Source organism: Sceloporus occidentalis, unplaced genomic scaffold (assembly GCF_023333645.1).
Source record: "Sceloporus occidentalis isolate IW3139 unplaced genomic scaffold, rSceOcc1.0.p SCAF_337, whole genome shotgun sequence".
In the NCBI taxonomy this organism is placed as follows: Eukaryota; Metazoa; Chordata; class Lepidosauria; order Squamata; family Phrynosomatidae; genus Sceloporus; species Sceloporus occidentalis.
In genome coordinates, this window is record NW_028317317.1 from 558,428 (window position 1) to 580,287 (window position 21,860).

The following is a 21,860-nucleotide window of genomic DNA, read 5'->3' on the forward strand; positions in this document are numbered from 1 at the left end:
CCAGGATTAGGTGAGATGTCACCAGCCACCAGGAAGAGTATTTTGGGTTAGGAGTTTTGACAAGGAATGCGTGAGAATTACTGATTAGGAGGTAAGTTCCGGAGGAAATACACATAGGTTTGAGTTTCAAGCACATAACCGACCAAACTTTCAGACAGAAAGGCTTTCACTTACAGGATAAGGAAACATGGGTGACAACACAATATGGGAAACTATTCATGGCAAACACTGAGGAAGAGTTATCTTCTATATGTGATGTCCCTTCACTCCACATGTGTCTAATTATCTGGACAAAATTTACGATTCTGTAAATTACGACACATTCTGTTCTACAATTAAACTGCAAATCAATTCTTCCTGAATCAACCCTTTCTGGGCAGAACAGTCAGCATCAAAAACACCCTTTGGACGTCTGTATCCTGTCGCCTTCATGTCATTTAATAAAGGTATGAACAATTTCAGCTGCAAATATATAACATGCCTGAAGAAGAGATCTAGTCTCAAAGGCTAGCATAATGTAATTCAGATCATCATCCTTATCAAATTTGTTCATAACTAGGGGTTACAAAAATTGGCCTGGCCTTCCAGGGTAAAAATGTGTCCTGAACCCTCAAAGGGTTAACAGGACTTGTTCTACATATGCAACTCACTATATCTGTCATATATGGCACACGCAGAATGTCCCAGCTGTGCTCACCAGAGGCAGATGACACGCGGGGGACAGAGGGTGTCTCCACTATCCGAGATAAGATAAGGCATGTGCCACGTCCTCCCTTCACACACACACACATAGCCGTGTGTCACCCCATGTTACTACATCGCTATGACATTAGTATATTCCCTATGTGTGTGTACATACACGTATACATTTATATATACGTGTTGTGTATATAAATATATATATATCTATCATCTATACGGAAAGAAGATCTGGGGCTGGCCATGGGTTACTACAGGTGCACGCAGTTTCACGCTTCCATGACTCATGCTAACATGTACAGTGGGACTGTATGTACACAGACACGTGGGATTGCCACACACAGAAAAACATACAAACAAAAAGGGGTGATAAAGGATCCTTAATAACAGGGTGCTTCTGGACCAGGGGTATCATTTGGCTCCACAGTCAACCAACTAGTGGGCATTCCCACCAAACTTTAATAAAAGGACTCCAGGCGTTACCACCGTTAAGATGTCTGAGTGGAACTTAGAAATCTTGGCTAAGCAAACTGGAGTGAGAAACCACTTCATGAATGCTTTGGAAAGGTTCTTTTTATACATTATTGGAAGCTTCAATGGCAAGATCGCCTACCAGTGTTTCTCTGAGTTCCCAGTCCAACATGTCTGCCATCAGCTGAGGGCGAGTTGAGGAGTCAATAAAGTCTTATAGATAGATATAGAACTTTTTAGAGGCACCCCTTCCAAACAGACATCTTCTAAAGAATTAGTGGAACAGTCAGGGCTGAGACTCCTAATCCTGATCAAGCACCTGGCAGTATTATCGCCAATTAAAGATCCTCAGTCCCAATCTGGTGCACAGCGTGTGAAGGTCCAGGAGCTCCCTCATTTACAGCATGTCTTTTATCCTATACATGCCCTTTATTTCCCCAAACCTCCCAGAGGATAATTCACAGTGTCACGTGTCTAGACACAATGTGTACCCATTTTATAGCATACGATAAACTCTAAGCTAGTCTGGGTGCTCCGTAATAATGTTCTAGATGAGACCCCCAACACCCCCCCCCCCCCCGATTTATGGCAGTGAAGTATTTCTTCCAAATTCAAGGGATCCTATCATCCCAAATAATGGTGGGGGGCCAAGTATGGATACTGTCAAATTTAATGTTACTGCTAATTTCCCTCTATTGTAACAGCGCTACAGATCAGTGGGTTCAGCTCAACATCAAGACAGCAATAATCAAATCAACACTAATAAAACATAAGAAGAGGGAAGAAGCCACAGCAAACAGGTAACTCTGATGATTAGTGGGAACTGATCCGTTATCCGAGCATCAGAAACTATAAGCGGACTTTATGAAATCCTTCAATGAGGCCAATCACTTCTGATAAAGCAGGGTCTATGGCATGCATGTGTCCCCGCCACAGAGAACAGGAAAACATATATAAAACTGGCAATCGGTGTCAGCATTTTAGGAACATGTGATTGCTAGGAACGGGATTGACGACTAAGAGTGGTGGGGTTTTCAGACTGCGTTAGGCGTGGTAGAGGCATTGTGGGAAGATTGGATGATCTCCATCTGTTCGAATCCTGTTTTACTGATAAGAGTTTATGGTTGTCGTTGATGATCGTTAAACACAGCTCCACCCCAGGGGGTATATAGGGCATGAGACAACAGGAGGAGACAGCGCTAACCAGACACCAAGAGCCAGGTGAGATATGCGGTACCACTGAACCTGACACACACACGCAGCTATCTCACTATGACACACACACACACACACACACACACACATCTACCTCTGTCACCAACTCCCATTTAGGCATCTGTCTCTCTCATTGCCAGGGCCAGATAGCAGGAACCCCTAAGCCTTCCTAATGGCAAAGGGGCTCCGCAAATTCTTCTTGCCCTGTGCCTCACAAACCCAGAGGCCAGTCCTACTCACCGCTACACACGCAGCATTCTCTCTCCCCGCTTTATGCACATGCCGCTGTCTCTTTCATTACATGCATATGTGGTTGTCTCTCTCTGTGTTATGTACACATATAGCTATCCCTCTTACCACTTACTGTCTCTCTTCATTACAGGTAAAGATGTCGTGGTTTCCTGTTCTGCTTTTGCTTGGGGCATTGGCTCTCACACACGTTGTGGAAGGTAAATCAGTTTTTTTGAGATGTTCAGCTTTTGTTTGTAGGTCCCAACCCCTCCTGCAGGGGGAACCTTCTGGGGCCCCCGCTAATGAATCCCAAGTTATTGATTCTTCACCCAAGGACCCCTGTTGGGTTGCCCATAATGTCCCTCACAGATATGCTGCATGACATCCCCAACTAGACATACTGCCGCCTCTCATGTTTTTTGTTTTCCCTCTTAATGTGTTACAAGGTGTAACATTGTGTTACATTCTATTGTTCCCTTCCAGCTGCACAGGTCCGCTCCATGTGCCCAAATGGATGGTTCTACTACAAGGCAAATTGCTATGGATATTTCAGGTACCCTCTGAGCTGGTCTGATGCCGAGGTGAGAAGTTCTATATTCCCCTAAATAACAGTTTTTTGCCACATTATGACTTTAGCGATAAGGCCAATTTTAATCACCCGTCATCCGCTATGACATCCTATATGCTTCCCAATAACCCTAAGAATAAGAGGATAACGCTCCTCACCATTATTATCTGCAGACCTTTGAGGTATTTGAGAAGCGACTCCAGTACTTTGGAATACCCTCTGGTACCAGTTTTAGACGCTACCGGTGGAGGAAAACTCACATTCTCTGAACTACTATAAATGGTCTTTCTGACGTTGATGTTGATGTAAGCTGCACTTACCCCTTGCCTTGTGTTTCAGTTTGACTGCCAAGCCTATGGACACGGTGCCCACTTGGCCTCCATATTAGACTCTTCGGAAGCTGACATCATTGCCTCTCATATATCTGCCTATCAGAAGACCCATCCGGTGTGGATCGGACTGCATGACCCAGAGCAGGTGAGTCTATATATTCTGAGGGTCACAAGGAAATGAGACATAAAGTGGGATTAGACAGCAGTAACAGCGTGACCCAGGGCCAAAAACCGGCTCATCAGATACAGACAACTGCAGGATAAAGACAAGCCACAAGTATAATGTTACTATACATTCTACAGGCAGGTTCACTGATTTAACTATACATTATACAGGGCAAGTTCACGGATTTAACTATACATTATACAGGGCAGGTTCACTGATTTAACTGAACATTACACAGGGTGGACAGCAGGCCCATGCTACTGCTGCAACTTACCCTCTTGGTGTATATGCGACATGAGGATATATCAGTGATGACTTCTGTTTCTCTATATAGAATCGCCGCTGGAAGTGGAACGACGGATCCATGTACAACTTTCGCTCATGGATGACAGGTCAACCGGACAATGCCCAGTCATCAGAGTACTGCGGCGAGCTGTCGTGTAAAGAGAGTGAGTGAGACCTCCCTATATCAATGCGTAACCCTCCAATGTTTGCAAAGTTCCATAAAACATCTCATCTTCTGACAGTCCACATAATACCATCCAAGGTGCGGGGAGGCTAATAAACAGCTTGATAGATTATGGGAATACAACTCCCATTCTGGCCAGAGAGGAGAGAGTCTAATTCATAGACTTTTGATAAATACGTGAAGCCCTCTAATAGGAGTAAAAGTGACTCCAGGCTTAATGTAAAGCTCAAAGGGTGATTACTGTACAGCCGGGAAATGGTTGCACCTGAAGCATGAGTGTGTTTACTTCTGCCCAAGCTGAGGTTATTGCGTGCATCAGATCGTAGTGTGCATGGGGTATCAGTGAGCGAGTGGAGGACCTGAGCCTGCGCAACTCTGAAAACCTGAATAATACCCAGCTGCTAGAATAGGAAATGCCAGATGTCGATCATCAGATTCTATTACCCAAATCGGACACAGGAGCGCATACGGAAATGGGGGTGGAACTCCAAAGCGAGCCAGCAGAAGGTCCATCAGAACCACATGACCAAAGCAATCTGCCCCGGGCATTTTCCAGAAAGGATTATGTCCAGGGACATTATTATTAAAATGCGGGGATTTCCTCCACATATAAACTGCCATGCGTTTCTCTTTCAGAATTCTTGAAGTGGAATGACAGTAATTGTAAAGCTGAAAAGCATTACGTGTGTAAATTTAAACCCTAAGAAGCTCCCAGTCCCGACAGTCCCCTGCCTCCAAGATCGAAATCATCTGAAGAGTTCTATCAATGGTCTCTTCATGGAGAACAGGATCCCTGGGACACGACCTTGAAAAACATCTAAAAGCCCTTATCGACAGGAGCTACTCCAAGTAGAAGAGACAGGACCACGGAGGAGGAGGACCCTAGCGAGACCCCCATTAATACATTTAATTGCAAATAAAGATTTAACCTGTGAAAAGCCTGTGTTTCTGGTCTCAGTGGGTAACAATGCATCGGTGGCAGAACACGCTAAGAGCACGCCGACGCTTTTATGTGATTAGATATTAGAGGTGGGAATCGGCCATTAGGTTAGCTGAGGTGTACTATAAAAAATACTAAAATACCAGGAGAAAGATGAGTTTCTGTTAATGGAATGTCGGGTACCTTATCGCAGAGAGGGTCACCCAAGGCGGGTCTGGAGCTCGCTTCAATGTAAGGTCTTTGAGTGAGTTGATTGTTTAGGGGCATTTGCAGAAGGGCATGGCTGCCCTGGCATCTGTGTGTACGGGAAATCAATGACACACGTGGACAGCTTCATCTGAGCAGACCCTAAGCAAGAAAAACGCAGATAGACCCGGGGGCAACATGTCCGCCAGGAGGGTCACGGAATAAAACCTATGAAGGTATATGAAGACATAGAAAAATATTGAAATAAAATGAATGTGCAGTTTAACACGTTACACGCCGGCCTAAATTGGGAAAGAACAATGCGTCCAACCAATGACTCCTCGACCCTGGGCTGAGGTGTAGCGGCCCTCACCGGGCCAGTCTGTACAGGACTCTACAAACGCCTGATCACAGGCCTCGGCTTAACTGCTCGTTATATTTAAGAGACACTTCAGCTTTAATTTGCCAACATGCCTGACCCTAAAAGCTTGCACTCTAATTCTCTTTATCAGCCAATAAACGTAGTCTACAGTCTCCTGAATCTCTGGGGATAACGCAGACGAGGCGGACAACTCATTCGTTTGCGGGGCAGGAATTAGGGTCAAAGGGCACAATGAGAGCCCAAAATACAGTGACCTGAAAAGTCTGAAAGGAACGTGAATTCTTTCACTTAAATCCGGGGATGTTATATATACAGGGCTTGACAAATTTGCTGTGACTCTAGGCGCCAGGTAAAAAAGTTAGGAGCCAGGATTTTTTTAAACTAACAGTTGGTCAAGAGTGATCTGATCATCATCAGCCCACTTACTAAACTCACAGCATTTGACCTGGAAGCACCCTGGACTTTCTTTTTTTAAACTCTTTCGATGCTGATGTTCCATTGGAGCACAGGACTGACTGATATTTAGCCCCCAAATGTTAACCCCTGCAATGCCACGAATGTGTTATACACAATTGTGGCACTGAAGGGGTTAACGCTGCACTGTCGCTCTCATGGAGCGATCAGGCAGCAGGGGGGTGTTGGGGCTGGTCTCCACACTCATGGGGAGACCAAAGAACCCTCTCCCCTGTCCCTGAAGCTGCCTCTGGCAGCTAGGACACAATTGCTGGTCTATAGACCAGCCATTGCAGGGGGAGTCTCTGATGACTGCTGTAGGCTTCCATGCCTACAGGAATCATCAAAGGGCTTGTGGGGGCTCGTTTTTACTGTTGCTGGTCTGCCAAGCAGACCACCAGCAGCAGAGCCCCTTACAAAACGGGAATTAACCCCTAAAATGTCACGATTGAAGGGGTGAACGCTGCACTGTCGCTCTCATGGAGCGATCAGACAGTGTTGGGTCAGCCTACAGCAGACCTGGGCAAAGCACGGCCCGCGGGCCACATCCGGCACGCTGAATAGCTCGGACCGGCCCGCAAAGAGTGTCCTGGTGACTCACCAATGAGTCCGGTGTCAGCAACGGGAAGCAGCGAAACTATGCACTCCGAAGCCTTGTTCATTTTGTTCACTTCTGTGCTGTGCTAATAGTTATTCAGGCCTTACTTATTCAAGCACCTCTACCAATGACGTAGGCTTGAATAACTTTATTAAACAGCACATAAGTTAACAAAATGGACAAGGCTTCGGAGTTTGTAGTTTCACTGCTTCCCGATGCTGAGTAAGTGATGCCACTGTAACTTCTGAGTGCCAGGATGCTCGTTGCGGACCTTGGGGAGTGCCAGGACAATCGTTCCACGCTCGTCATTGGTAAGTGTCAGGACTTTTCCCTTTGCATTGTAATTACAATAATAATAATGCTAATAATATTCACTTTTTAAGCTCTCTTCTTGGGGCAGCTCTCTGTGCCCTCTCCTAGGAGCATACTACTGTGTATTAAAAAAATCTATTTTCCGAGGTTAGCTGTTAACCCTTAAATATGGCGGCTAACATTGAAAAAAGAAAAATTGATGCAGAATGCCGAGTTTTTAACAAAGAATGGACTTCTAAATATCTATTTACTGAAACCAAAGGTAAAGCTGTGTGTTTAGTTTGTGGAGAGCAGATAGCTGTATTTAAAGATTACAATTTGCACCGCCATTATGAGACTAAACACGGAGAGAAATACAAGAACTTGACGGAGGCAGAGCGGGCACGGGTATCTGAAGATTTGCTAGCAAACCTGCAAAGTCAGCAAGGATTTTTTAAAAAGCTTCACTCATCCAGGGATGCAGCCGTAAGGACCTGCTTTGTAGTATCCTACAAAATTGCAAGAAACAGTAAGCCATTCTCTGATGGGGAGTTTGTCAAAGAATGTTTGGTGGACTCTGCAGCGCTAATTTGTCCTGAGAAAAAAGAAGCATTCGCAAATGTGCCCCTCTCCAGGCGAACTATAACGAGACGGGTCGAAGACATAGCGGGGAATTTGGAGCTTCAGCTGCAAAAGAAAGCGGATGATTTTACCTTTTTTTCCTTGGCTCTGGACGAGAGCTGTGATATCCGAGATACAGCCCAGTTACTTATTTTTTTACGTGGGATAACAAAAAACTTTGAGATGATGGAAGAGCTGGCAGCTATGCGATCAATGAAAGATACTACAACGGGGAGTGATTTGTTTACAGAGGTAAATGCATCCATGGACAAGCTAGGACTAAAATGGAACAAATTGGTAGGTGTTACAACCGATGGCTGTCCAAATCTGACAGGGAAAAATGTCGGACTTTTGAAGCGGATGCAAGAAAAAGTGACTGAAATGAATCCAGAACAGAAATGTATATTTCTGCATTGCATTATTCATCAGGAGGTGCTGTGCAAGTCGGTGCTAAAAATCAGCCATGTTGTTGATATTGTAACTAAGATAGTTAATTTCATCAGGGCAAGAGCACTAAATCACAGACAATTTGTTGCACTGTTGGAGGAGCATGACAGTGAACATAGTGACATAGGCTACCAGACGGCTGTGAGATGGCTCAGTGTTGGCAAGGTGCTTAAAAGAGTATGGGACCTGAGAGCCCAGATTCAGGAGTTTTGTGAGCAGAAAGGCAAAGACATCCCAGAGTTCTCAGATACACGCTGGATGGCAGATCTGGCCTTTGCTGTTGATGTGACTGCACTCATGAATGAACTAAATGTCAAGCTGCAAGGCAAAGGCCTCTTTGTACATGAAATGTTCAACTTTGTGACAGCTTTCATGAGAAAGTTGACGTTTCTTTCAAGTCAACTGAAGGACAAAATTCTCACTCACATGCCAACACTGAAAGAAGTCACACCATCAGCTGATCACCTCCAAAGGTATTCATCCATGTTAGGGGCACTACATGATGAGTTTTCCAGAAGATTTCAAGACTTCAAAGCAATTGAGAGTGAAATGCACATGATTTCTTCTCCCTTTACATGCAGTGTGGATAATGCACCCAGTGATGCCCAGCTTGAACTCATTGATCTGCAGTCTGACAATCTACTGGCAGAGCATTTTAAGTCAGTATCACTGCTGGAGTTTTATTCTTCTCTCAAGGTGGAAAACTTTCCACACATAAGGACGCATGCTCAGAGGATGTTAGTTCTCTTTGGATCTACCTACGTATGTGAAAAAACATTCTCAATGATGCAGTTCAACAAATCCAGATACAGATCCTCTCTCAGTGATGATCACCTGTGTGCTGTCCTTCGCATAGCCACCTCGGATATTCAACCTGATTTTAATGCACTTGTTCAAGCCCAAAACAGGCTAGATTTCTCTCATTGAACGTTTTTGTATACATTAAAAATGGTAATGTTACGGTGTTTGTCACTGTTGTGATTTTTTTCTCTGTTTTTGTATGTTGAAAAATGTATTAAAGAAATATCTGATTTAAAAAAATGGTAAGGATGCATATACTGTAATGCAGGTTCATTAAAGTTTATTATCTTTTCACTGACTCATTGTAAAGTTTCATTTACCATTTTTTTAAGAAGGGATAGTATATGTATGCAGTATACAGGTATTGGTAGAATGAAGTTAAGGGCTCATGCACACTGCTGTAGTTTCCCCCGGGCCGTAACCCAGGCGAAACTACGGCGTGCTGCTGCGGAGAGGAGATGGGAGTGCTCCTTACCGCTCCCCTCTCCATTGGCAGACACGGGGGCCGCGCCGTAAAACGGGGTGAAACACCGGTTGCTCACCGCGCCGTATTACAGCGCCATTCATTTTCAATGGCGGACGTATTCTGGCCGCAAATCGGGCGGCTGGAATACGGCCCCATTACGGCAATGTGCATGGAGCCTTCGTATGTTGGTCTGGCCCTCTAAAACCATTCCAATTTCTCATGTGGCCCCATGGGAAAATTAATTGCCCACCCCTGGCCTACAGGATCACTCCGTGGGAGTGTTCTCAGGCTCGGAGTGGCTGTGCTGTCTCCTGGGCAGACAGCAGCAGCAGCGCCCCCGCGTGGTGACTCAGCCTCCTACATCCACAATTTTTTCTGGATATAAGAGGCTGACAACACCTAGGCGCCAGGACGAAATTCTCTGTCGCCATGGCGACCGGGATTTGTCGAGCCATATATATATATATATATATATATATATATATATATATATATATATATATATATATATGTCATTTAACGCATGCTCCGCATAACTATCATTTAAGGGTTTATATAATAAATTTCAGTCATGGCAGTAAGAGAACTCCGAACGTAAATCTCTTCCACACAGCGCAAATATGTCACTTTCCCAAAATAAAGAAATGATTGATTCGAAATCCGCCGAAAGCGAATCCCGGGGAGCAGTCCCCCAACTCCCTGTACTCAGGGTCTGCAATGCTTAAGAGAATCCTCTAGGGGCCACACCTGGTACGGCTGCAGAACTGATCTGACAGGGGCCCCACATCCGGCATGGCCACGGAACTGATCTGACAGGGGCCCACATCCGGCATGGCACGGAACTTATCTGACAGGGACCCACATCCGGCATGGCCGCGGAACTGATCTGACAGGGACCCACATCCGGCATGGCCGCGGAACTGATTTAGCAACAGTGCCAGCATCCAAAATGGTGTCGAGTTTAATCTAAGGGCAACGCCAGCACCAAAAGTAAAGCGCTGTGATAATTGCTGCAGACACGGTGCCAGCTTCCAACATGGCCACTGAATACGGTCACGTCACGTGACGGGCGGGAACTTTGAATCGGATGTCAATCCGGAAGTGGATGTGAAGAGAACCGGCAGGGCATGGTCACAGTAAGTGTCTATATAACGGGCTTAGACATCAGTACTCTCGGTCACAGTACGTACCGTGTGTTCGCTCCGTGCACGGCCTGGTTGTACTCGGCATATGTAAGTGATGGAAGCATTTCAAACTGTCACACTGAACCTTCCTCCGTTACCAGGTGTGATCCTGGGGAGGAATAATGGATTTATTCACTCCGTTTAATGTATAAAGCCTTTTCCTGCTGTTTCTATACCCATTATCAGGGTTTTTAGGGCTGCGGAACCCTATGATACCCTCAGGCAGTGGCTGTACCCAGCTGGATGGCTGTACCCAGCTGCATGCGCGCCGTCTGGCAGCGGCGGTACCCCGCTGTGTGCGGGCCGTCAGGCAGTGGCGGTACCGTGTACACCCTTAAGTCTCATTTTCTGTACCCATGTAAACTGTCGGCGGTCTCTATTGTCTCTTTGTCCTGATTTCAGGAATGGCTGGCAGAAGTGTTCAGGGAGGAGTGCAGCGCACGTACAGCCGCCTGAACCCCGTGCGGAGGGTACAGCCTCGCAGCTGCTTTTCTCCTGGAGAGTGGAAGAATAACCTCTTCTCCAGCTCATCGTCCCTCCTGTCATCGCCATGCGAGCCGTCATCCTCCGGGGACTCGGACTTCATACCCTCCAGACGGTGGGTGCGCGCGGTGCCGAGGTGGGGAGAAGCTCCGCCTCTGAGGTGTTAAAAGTTCCTCTCTTTGCAGGAAGACGAGAATCGCTGCTAACGTCGGGAAGAAACGTCATGGGCCCCAGAAACGCGCAGGAGCCAAAAGGAGGAAGAAATCCTCCACCTCCCAGACAAGAGCGCGAGGGAAACCCAGAACCGACGGAGAGGACAAGGAGGATGGACCCCCGGAAAGGTGGTGATCGCAGCGCTTCCCTCCTGTCATCTGTTCCTAGCACAATGTCACCGGGCTAGGGAGAGGCCAGGGGTCTCCAAGAGGTAGGAGTGGGGGGTCTCCTCTAGGGCTGCAACTAACGATTATTTTCATAATCGATTAGCTGGCCGATTATTTTTTCGATTAATCGGCTAAAAAAATAAATGTAAATTTTTCATTTATTTAAAATAATTTAATAAACAAACCGGATGTTAAAAACAAACAGCAGAATAAAAAAAATGCATTTCTTGTTTTTATTTCCAAACCTGCCCCCCCAGATATGCCACATACCCCCAGATATGCCACTCCGCCCTCCCACATATGCCTTATATACCCTATATGCCTTTATACCCTAGATATGCCACTCCGTCCTTCCCAGTTATCCCATAGTGCCCTCATAGATTCAGACTCGTTCACAGACTCGTTCGCAGCACACTGACACAATACTTTTATAAATAAATACGGGGTTAATCTTCACTGCCCCCAGGATTTAGATGCCCCTTAGTTTGTCCCCCTTTACCTCTAACTGCACCTTAAGTTAACCTCATTAAATTAATTACATTAACCCTCAGTCGTGAACCGAAAAAAACAAAAAAAACACGTGTCACTCAGGTAGGGTGTAATAAAAAATGAAATAATAATAATACTTCCCTAATTGGACCGCAGCTCCCAAACAACACTCTCCTCAAAGTGTAAAATGCAAACAAACCAAAAAATGTATGGGGCGCAGGAACATATATAGGAAAAAAACAAAATGGAAAACAACACAATATAGTGTAGATTGTACTTCCAATATTAATGATTAAGTGATATATTGCACTCACAGGAAAAAGAGGCAAATCCAACCCTTCAATATGGACTGTAAAAAGGCTTTAATATTCTTCAATGAAAATCTAAAAAACAAATTTAAAATAGTGCAGTATCTTAGACAGACTACAGACTTTGCTGATACACGCAGAGACCTTACCAGTTGATTTCCTGAAGAAGCCTAAGGGCGAAACACGTAGAAAAAGACTCAATTGGACTTTAACCTATGCCTGTATATGCATTTTATGCATGAAGAAATTGTGAGTGCATTTCTATTTGGTATATACTTTTTACCTAAGATACTGCACTATTTTAAATTTGTTTTTTAGATTTTCATTGAAGAATATTAAAGCCTTTTTACAGTCCATATTGAAGGGTTGGATTTGCCTCTTTTTCCTGTGAGTGCAATATATCACTTAATCATTAATATTGGAAGTACAATCTACACTATATTGTGTTGTTTTCCATTTTGTTTTTTTCCTATATACATTAACCCTCAGTCATCAGCATTAAATTAACCCTAAAGACCCCAATAACCATAACTGCCCCTTGTCACGGATCTGGCTAGTCCGACCGACTACCTCAGCTGACTTGTGCTCCCTTAGCCTGGGACACCACACTTTCCCCGGTTCTCCAGTCACTAGCTGAGACTCAGTGTAGGGTAAAACCAAACGAAGACTGATTTATTTCTCACACAGAGCTGGATATATCCAGCAAAACACACATATATATATATATATATATATATCTATCTATCTATCTATCCAGCAAAACACACATTAACATAAAAACAAGATATTGGGACACAAACCGCCCCCTTAATCTGCCTCCCAGAGACAACAGGGGCAGTAACGGGATTAACAATACAATAGGGTCCCAACCTCCACTATTGCTGGCCGAAACCAGTTCTAGGGATGGCCGGGGGAAATGCCTGTAGTAGTGGAACTGGGGGGAAGGGGACAACGTAATAATGCACCATGGGGTGGGGGGGTCTGATATTAAATTAAAACAATGGTGGTCTCTCCCTGGTTGCAGATCCTGGCTGTCTGACAGAGATAATCCCCTCAGCCAGTGATGACATGATATACTGCTGGGGGTAGCCACAAACCCAGGGCCCATAGTCAATAGGGAGGAGGCTGGCAGTCAGGCCTCTCCAGTGGTCCCAGTGCTGGAGGGTTCCGTCACACCCCTAAATTAACCCTAAAGACCGCATCAACCATAACTGCCCCTAAATTAACCCTAAAGACCCCATCAACCATATCTGCCCCTCAATTAACCCTAAACACCCCATTAACCATAACTGACCCTAAATTAACCCTAAACACCCCATTAACCATAACAGCAGAAAGGGGTGGGGCCAATCATCAGAGGGACTGTAAGTAGTAACTGCTGTAAGTGACATTGAATGAACGAGGGGTATTTTTCAGAGCAAAACCCCTCATCTTATAATCGATAAAATTGATTCAACTAACCGATGGCAATGATTTTCGTTATCGATTTTATCGATTCGTTGTTGCAGCCCTAGTCTCCTCCTCCTCCTCCTCAATGTATTATCAGAAATTCATACAAAGCCCTGCGCGGCACAGCAGTCTCCAGCTCCTCTACACACATGCCAAGAGGCCCAGAAACCTGCTCTGTAGCCGGCCGTTTCATTCATTACAGGCCACACTTCCCACCTGACCATCCTGTGACACTTATGCTTCCCCCTTGCGTTCTCTGCCCGGGCAGGGTACCCGTTACCTGCTGCCCCTTCCCTGGTATGCCACCTGTCATACCGTTCTCTTTCCCTAGGAAGCCAATGACGTCTCTTGAGTTGTCTACGCCGTTCAGAAGGTTTGTGACAGTCCGACGGAAAGCGCCTGGTCAGAGTGAAGCATTGAAGGGGAAGGTAATTGTGTTATCTCAGATGCCCCTCCCCCATCACCCCCCCCCCCCAAAAACCTCCATAAAAGTAATACCAAAAAAATGGATGCCGGTACTCAAGCCTGCTGTACAGATCGCAGGTGGCTGGCAGACCTAGGCCTACCTGGCTGCTGTTTGGGGCATGTTGCATGTGGTGTCATGGAGAGATCTTGGAAACTTCTTTGTAGGTCTCATGTTTCTCCTCTGTAATTCCAGCTCGTTCCTCCATCCCCTGACTCCAGTGGGGAGTTCCAGATGTATGTTCCGGTGCTACGTAACAAGCGGAGGCTGAGTTCACGTTTCAGTAGTATCCTCGGCTCACCAGGAGACACTCTTCACAGTCCTCTCCAGAAGCCTCCGCTGCTCTCGAGTACGCCATCAATGCCTTTGATACTACGGCCAAAGTGCAGCTCGACGTTTGAAAGGCAGCTCACCTTGTGCAATCCCTTGGAGGAAAGCGTGGTTTTGAGTTGTGTCGAGTATCCTTGTAAGGTGCAGACAAAAGGGTTGGGGTTTTTGGAGATGACATCACAATGCGTGGACCCAGAAACTAGTCCTTTGCACCATACAAATAGCGTATTGAGATCCAGAAGCACCTCGGCTGTTGCCGGAGACCAGCATTGCTGCAGTCAGAAGACGAGGTCTGAATCCTCAGCCCAGGAATCGGATCCATCAGTTAAATCCACATCCGAGGTGAACAATGTGAGACACGAGGATAGCCTGAAACCAACAGCACCTTCCGCTCCATGTTCCTGCTCGTCTTTTTCTCTCATTTTACTCTCCACTGACTCCCAGTCTGTCGTCTGCATTGATGGGGACCAGAGCAAACAGGCCCAGCCTGGAGACCGTGAAAGTGAATTTGATGCCACGTCTGAGCTGTTTTCTGCCTCAGACCTTAATGTTTCATTGCAAAGAAATCTGTCCAAAGATGACTCCACAGTAGACGGGACTCGAAGCGTTGCTGAACTGTGCATGACAGCAGCGCTCAGGGTGGGCAGTCCAGATAGTCAGGCTGGGCGCCCCCTCGTCATGCACCCTACTGATCTCTCTAAAGACACATGGACCTGTAGCCAACTGGACACCAAAAGTGTAAAGCATTTGCAGCCATTTGTAAGACTGGACTCCGAGTCAGTGACTAAATATTTCAAAAACATAGCTCCCATATTAAGTCCGACAAATGACGAGAGGAATAAGGGGCAGCGTCAGTCAGAGAATAGCATTCTGCCGGATGAAAACCTGTGTCTGGAGAAAATGCAGCCCGTCGTCCTTCTGGACCCAAGCTCAGTGGCCAAGTATTCTCTCCGTAAAGTTGATGAGGCCGCAGATCCCGGTATCAGGAAAGCTGACATGGGGTCTCCAGCCCTGCCTGGGAATGCATGTCCAGGTATTCGCACGATGGCCAGGACCCCTGATCTCACTGCTTCTCAGGTGCAGAACAAGGTACTGAGTTCCGTTGGTGCCCAGGAGATGGCTGGCACCGGCAGGAAAGTGTGCATCAGCGGGTTTAGTGCCAAGAGATGGGGCACCCGACAAAAGAATAAAACCCGAACCCGACAGGAACTCTCTTTCCAAGACTACGAGATGTCTGCGCACAAATTCAAGCGGGTATGTCGGGTGGATGGGGTAAACAGGCGTTGTCAATACCCTGCTGTGATAACGAGAGCCTGAGTGAGAGAGGGATTCGCACGGAGGGAGAGGAGAGGGGTGCACGGTTGGATTTGCTTCCATTACAATACGAAGCGTGATGAGTGGTTTACGTTATTAAATTGAAAGGAGACACGTAATACGGTGCTTTGTACTCACTGGCTCTCTTTCTTTAATAGGACGTCACCAATTCCAGTACACTCTCTTCCTCTGTTCTGTTCTCTTCCTCTTTTCTGACCTCCTCATTCATGAACTCCTCTGCAGTCCTAAACCTGAGTCTGTCTCCAGATGCCCACAGAGACCCCCATAAAGAGCACCAGCGCTGGCTGCGTCTCCGAGCCGCTCTGTCTCTGCACCGTAAGAAGAAAGGTGAGCTGGTCTAGACCCTCAATGTACCCCCAGAGTCGACGCTACTCAACCCTCATTCTGTCCTGTTATCTTTTTGTATCTCAGTGGAATCTGCTGTGCTGTCTGAGCGACCAGAACGCCAACGTGACCTTCTGACTCCAAGCAGCCTGAACTCCACACTTATCTCACAACGTTCCTCGCTGGTAAAGTGTCCTTCTGTTCTCCATTCCAGTATCTAATACAGATAACACATGCAGTGCACCACGCGTGGGGCCAAGCTGTGTCCTAGGATTAACACACGTCACATGTGGGGTTGGGCTAAGACATGGTGAGTTATGTTCTACATGCATGTACCCTTTCTGTCCCCACCAGTTCCTGCTGTCCCCTCAGCGCCTGTCGGCCTGCGAAGATATCAGTGACGCAGACAAAGTATTCATGGAGTGCGATCAGGATGGGCCCATTCCCTTCTCTCGCTGCCTGAGCTCATGTCAGCTTCGCCTTTGTCAGAAGGTGGGGGAAGGGGTGTACGGCGAGGTGTTCAAGACTCAACGAGGGGGGAAACATGTGGCTCTGAAGGTGAGGGGTCAGTATGAGACATTGAACATGCAACATCTCCCTCCTTGCTGACTGATCAATCATTTAAAGGGACACTTGAGCTGTCATATGCACTTTAATGCACATGATAGCTGAGAGGTCTTCACATTTACATTGTGTCCCCCTTCCAAATGCATGAGTGGATCATATCCGCTGTTTTTTTTTGAAGCGGAGGAGAGAGAGAGAGGCACCGAGTGGTTTTTGCTTACCCGCTCGGCGCCCCTCTCTCTCCTCTGCGGCGAGTTTCCCTGTTCGGTCTCTGTGCCGGCTTGTAATGCAGAGCGCCGGAAGTGACGCGAATTTCCGGCGCTCAGCATTACAAGCCGGCACCGTGGCAGCACAGGGAGACTCGCCGCAGGACTGTTTAAGGGTAAGTACCGGTGGTGGGGGTGGGGTTAGAGAATGCCGCCCCCCCCCCCCGGCGTCGGCGGGGGGCGGCATTTTAAACTTCGCCCCAGGCGGCGTTAAGTCTTCGGCCAGCCCTGATCATATCCCCCCATATGCGTCTGCACTCAGATACTTTCCATGCAGGAAATGTTTTATCTCACGTACTGGTCATTCCGGCTGATTTCAATAGAACCGCTTTCCCATCGCTTGTTTGCTGCTTAAAGGTGAAGCTGTGGAGCTGCAGCTTCTACCTATGCGTTGTTTGCATAGGTATGCATTATTCTTTGGAATAGCTCCCTGTTGCATTAAACTGTCCCTTTAAGGGTAATACGCTTCTAATCCTTGTGTGGACCGTTCTGTTTCTTTCGTTAAGTTGCTGGTGGTTGTGAAGTGTCTTCCCTAACATCTCTCCAGTCTGTGTCTGTTTTTTAAGGTACCGACGTGGATGATATCATGGTCTGTAAAGCCTCATCCCGAGGCACGTTTTTGTCTACTTGGGATATAAAATGTTCCCCGTGTGCATGTTCTCGGTGCTTAGCAGTTACATTATCTTTAGGTTATACCGATGGAAGGTTGTCAGAAGGTTAATGGAGAAGATCAGAAAAGCTTTGCCGAAATCCTGCCAGAAATAATCATCTCTAAGTAAGGCGAGCGGGCGGCAGGGCTGCATTGTGTTATGTGCTGGTGTACGGAGAGTGTAATATGCCGATGGTCTCTCTGCAGGGAACTTAGCTTGCTAAGTGAAGGTACAGATAATAATACTAGTGGCTTCATCAAACTTCACTCGTGAGTAAATCTTATTTGCATTACTACTTCTCCGATGTCTGTCTGCTCTTTTTTCCTTTCCTCTCTTCCTCATGCCTCGTCAATTGGGTCTCCTTTCTCACTCATGCTCCTCTCTGATCTCCTTGTCTTATGCCCCTTCTTTATAATCTGTTCTCTGTCTCATGTCCTTTCTATCTGGCCTCATTTTCTTCTCCCTGGCTCATGCTGCTTCCCTCTCCCCCTCTCTCCTCCCTGGCTCATGCTCCTTATCTCTAACTTCTTCTTCCTCTTGTCTTTATGTCGCGCCCGTATGCTCTGCCGCCCCTTTCCCGTATGCTCTGCCGCCCCTTTCCCGTATGCTCTGCCGCCCCTTTCCCGTATGCTCTGGCCATCCCTTTCCCGTATGCTCTGGCCATCCCTTTCCCGTATGCTCTGGCCATCCCTTTCCCGTATGCTCTGGCCATCCCTTTCCCGTATGCTCTGGCCATCCCTTTCCCGTATGCTCTGGCCATCCCTTCCCCGTCTCGCGCCTGCATCCTCTGCCACTCCCTTCCCCGTATCCTCTGCCACTTGTCTAACAATTTTCACCTTGTCTTCTTGCTCTTGTAGGGCTCACTGTGTTCAGGGCTCCTATCCTTCTGAGCTCCTTCAAGCTTGGGACACGTATGCCGATGAGAAGGGGTCAGAGAATGAAAGGCCGGGTGAGTGCATCTACCCTGGTGGGCTCAGCGACGTTGCCCGCCCTCCTGGTGTCCAGCTTACCCCATGCTCACTAGGTCACTTATTCACAAATTTGGAAATCCCCCTCTTTGATAAGAAAGCAGAATCTTATAAAATTTACTGATGAGGAGCCGTCCATCGCCGTATTGCAAGTATATAGATTTAGACCTTTTTAGCTGCACACAGGGCGATCCTCCGGTCCATAGACTCGGCACATTGGACATCTGTGGTGCTGGGGGAATGTAGACGAGCCACGTGAAGGATTTTCACAGAATGGGCGCTTTTTTTTTTTTTTTTTTTTTTTACATTTTCAGATTTCTTCAGCCAAAGCCAGCTCTTCACTATCTTGGAGTTTGAATTTGGTGGAAATGACCTGGAGCGCATGAGTTCCCAGGTGAGTCAGATGCTCGCTGGGGAAGGTTCACCGTTCCATGTCTTCCCCTGACCTTCTCCTGGCGCAGTCCCCCTGTCTCACAGTCCCATTACCCCACTGACCCTCTCTCTTTGCCGTCATCTCCACAGCTCTCTTCTCCGTCTGTTTCTCGGAGTATACTCCATCAGGTCACGGCTGCTCTCGCTATAGCTGAAGCGGAGCTCAGGTTTGAGCACAGGTGAGTGTCGGCTCTGCCTCTCGCGTCTGCCTCTCATTAAAAAGAAGGCATTATCTGACACGGATGTCTCTTATTGCAGGGACCTACACTGGGGCAATCTCTTAATAGAAAAAAGTGAGTCTCAAACCGTGACTGCGCTTCTGGATGGTGAAATGATTAATATCCCCACTTCTGGAGTCCAAGTAAAAATTATTGATTACACCCTTTCGCGTCTGGATAAAGGTGAGTTTTTATAAAGGACTATATTTCAAGCTAATTCCCATTCACGTGTATTCTGGTGCGTCTCTCCTATGCTTTCTGCTTGTACGGGAGTAAAGGTGGGTAGAAGGTGAGCAAATGGATGGTGTGGGGAGGTAAATGGTTAGGGTGGGGCAGGTAAGTAAGAAAGCTGGAGCAGGTATCGGGATGGTAGAAAAAGCAATACATCGGACAGAAATTTTGTGTGGGCAGCAGAGTGATCGGAGGGTAGATTTGTGGACAGGGTGTGGGGGTGCTGCAGGGACACTCAGTATGCAGGCTGAGAGCAGAGGCTGTAATATAGGGGGGTGTATGTTGTAGAAGTACATTATTACCTGTCTGCCTGTTTGTATAGAGGTAAGATTGCTAATTGATGGGATGTTCTACGGAGGAAGCCTGAACCTATGTTCTGTGACATGCTCTCCCTTACAGACGGTCTAACTGTGTTCACGGACCTCTCCTCGGATGACGCTCTCTTCCTTGGCGTGGGAGATTTGCAGTTTTCTGTCTATCGAGATATGAAACAGGAAAACAAGTGAGTGCTTCACAAAAATGTCTTTCCTTTAACTCAAACCTACTGCCAATATCAATGCGCACCAATTGGAGCCTCTGTCACATGCTAAGCTTTCCCCTTTCCAGGAACTGCTGGTCCTCGTATGATCCTCACTCCAACATCCTCTGGCTCCATTACTTGGCCGAAAAGCTTCTCAGCGCAGTGAAGTACGTCAAAAAACCCACCTCTGTGGCCCACCGCAGGGAGCTGCGCAAGCTCCAGGATTTCCGCAGAGAAGTTCGGAGGTTTAGCTCCGCTGCCGAGGCTCTGCGCAGAAGCAAACTCTTCGTGTGATTCACCTCGAGACGTTTCTGGGTGCTGTGAGGAGACTCCAGCGATCCCGTTTTGTCACTTGGACATAAAAGTACCAAATGGAACTAAATCTTCTCTCCATTCAGATCAAAAATAACGATGTCTGACCCCGAAAAAATGTTCAAAACCTTTTGTGATGAATCTTGCTGCTCAGAGTTAGAGGGTTAACAGTGACTACTAACTCACGCCAGCAGCTCCTGTAGATTTTGTCTCCGGATGTTCCAGGGACGGCGGCAGATTCATGCAGTCTCTGGTAACAATTGTTTTTTATTTTACAATAAATAATTTGCTATATGGATTCTGGAAAGCATTCTGGCTCAGTTTAATCCACAGGTAATCACTGCTTCTGTTTAGATATTTTAATTTCCTATTCCAGTGCTGCTTAAAAGCTGGGGGCCACAGTCTGGAGTTTTAGGTCCCCCTCATTGCTAATAACTTCTGGAGTGTTATTGTTCTGGCCGTGCTGCATCTTAGGTCCCTAACACTAATATACGATGCAGCATATAGTCACGGAGCTGGATAGTCTGACCGACTACCTCCGCTGACTTGTGCTCCCTTAGCCGGGGACACAAACTCTTTCCCTGGTTTCTCAGTGTAGGGTATAACATTATGTAGGGTATAACATTAATGTATAATTAATGTATAACATTAGGAACGCTTTATTGTACACAGGCACAAATATATATATATTGACATAATCACATCAACACACAGAATGAGAAATCTGAGTAATAGAACAGCCCCCTTTAGCTGGGGGATTCAGGTCTCTCAGGAATAATAGGGGAGATAAAGACCCCCACCTCTGATATCTTCCTCTGATCGCCAGGCAGGAACCCTGACTGGGCACCCTGTGGAGAAACTCCTGTCTGGTTCACAAAGGGCATAGTGGGGAAGGAGGCTATTCTGGCTTCCCAATGGTTCCAAAGGGAAAACCTGTATGTCGTAGTACTGGGCGGCAGAAGGACAGCTACTGGGTCGGGGCAATATGAAAAATGTGTTTAACATCAAACTGGGTACATAGGGGGTCCACGGACAACAGATGGTTCCAACACTTGGGGAAACTACACCGAATGTATATAAGAAATGTTAAGTAATATTTTTCTCCTCAACTTCGTTCACCGGTATTCGGCCAAAATGGATTCCAGGCGAACGGGTGGTTGGGCTGGTATAACATCCACAGCGGTGTACCTGAAGGGATGAGTCCGTCACACATATCAACTCTGCAGGGAAAATAGTCAAGTAATTGAAAACAGTCTCTAGACTTCAAAACTAAGACCACAATGAAATGTGATCCTCAATGGAATGAAACGCGTGTGAGACAGGGCGCAGCGTAAGGAGCCCACACTGAAAAATATGGTTTATATGATGTTAGTCTGGGCATAAGTGCCCTATTTATAATGGATTCTAAATATAGTTCTAAAAACACATAAATCTGTCAACACGTTCCAATAAAAGTTTGAAATCCAGTGCCAAGGCGACGCAGTCCATGCCGACAGGTAACCCACCCTGGATGGCTCTCGTAATCAGGCGGCTGCACCCTAAACTCTAACACGATGAGTTAAATGTACGGAATACTCTGGCTTGCGCTGTCACCAGCTATGTGGTTTTTATAAGCATG

At 46.7% G+C, this 21,860-nt stretch overlaps 2 protein-coding genes across 2 annotated transcripts; both read left to right on the forward strand.

Annotated features, from left to right (window-relative positions):
- The first annotated feature begins 2,345 nt into the window (after positions 1 to 2,345).
- Positions 2,346 to 4,139, forward strand: LOC149274309 (regenerating islet-derived protein 4-like). Its single transcript, XM_089505671.1, has 4 exons — positions 2,346 to 2,391; positions 3,100 to 3,197; positions 3,524 to 3,661; positions 4,017 to 4,139. The coding sequence occupies exons 1-4, from the start codon at positions 2,346 to 2,348 to the stop codon at positions 4,137 to 4,139; spliced, it is 405 nt and encodes a 134-aa protein (XP_089361797.1).
- A 2,827-nt stretch (positions 4,140 to 6,966) lies between these two features.
- LOC149274310 (uncharacterized) lies at positions 6,967 to 20,224 on the forward strand. Its single transcript, XM_089505672.1, has 15 exons — positions 6,967 to 7,021; positions 10,923 to 11,118; positions 13,961 to 14,057; positions 14,288 to 15,685; positions 15,895 to 16,084; positions 16,169 to 16,266; positions 16,436 to 16,639; positions 17,601 to 17,686; positions 17,768 to 17,830; positions 18,419 to 18,510; positions 18,844 to 18,923; positions 19,052 to 19,140; positions 19,220 to 19,362; positions 19,810 to 19,912; positions 20,017 to 20,224. Exons 1-15 carry the CDS (start codon positions 6,967 to 6,969, stop codon positions 20,222 to 20,224), a joined length of 3,102 nt encoding a protein of 1,033 aa, XP_089361798.1.
- Positions 20,225 to 21,860: the final 1,636 nt, after the last annotated feature.

Excerpts from the sequence above, each read along its gene's own strand:
- LOC149274310 (XM_089505672.1), top strand. The coding sequence starts at position 6,967 with ATGCTCGTTGCGGACCTTGGGGAGTGCCAGGACAATCGTTCCACGCTC. Across the intron at positions 7,022-10,922 it reads TCGTTCCACGCTCGTCATTG|GAATGGCTGGCAGAAGTGTT; the intron begins GTAAGTGTCAGG and ends TCCTGATTTCAG. Across the intron at positions 19,141-19,219 it reads GAGCTCAGGTTTGAGCACAG|GGACCTACACTGGGGCAATC; the intron begins GTGAGTGTCGGC and ends CTCTTATTGCAG.
- LOC149274309 (XM_089505671.1), top strand. The coding sequence starts at position 2,346 with ATGAGACAACAGGAGGAGACAGCGCTAACCAGACACCAAGAGCCAG. Across the intron at positions 3,198-3,523 it reads TGAGCTGGTCTGATGCCGAG|TTTGACTGCCAAGCCTATGG; the intron begins GTGAGAAGTTCT and ends CTTGTGTTTCAG. Across the intron at positions 3,662-4,016 it reads GACTGCATGACCCAGAGCAG|AATCGCCGCTGGAAGTGGAA; the intron begins GTGAGTCTATAT and ends TTCTCTATATAG.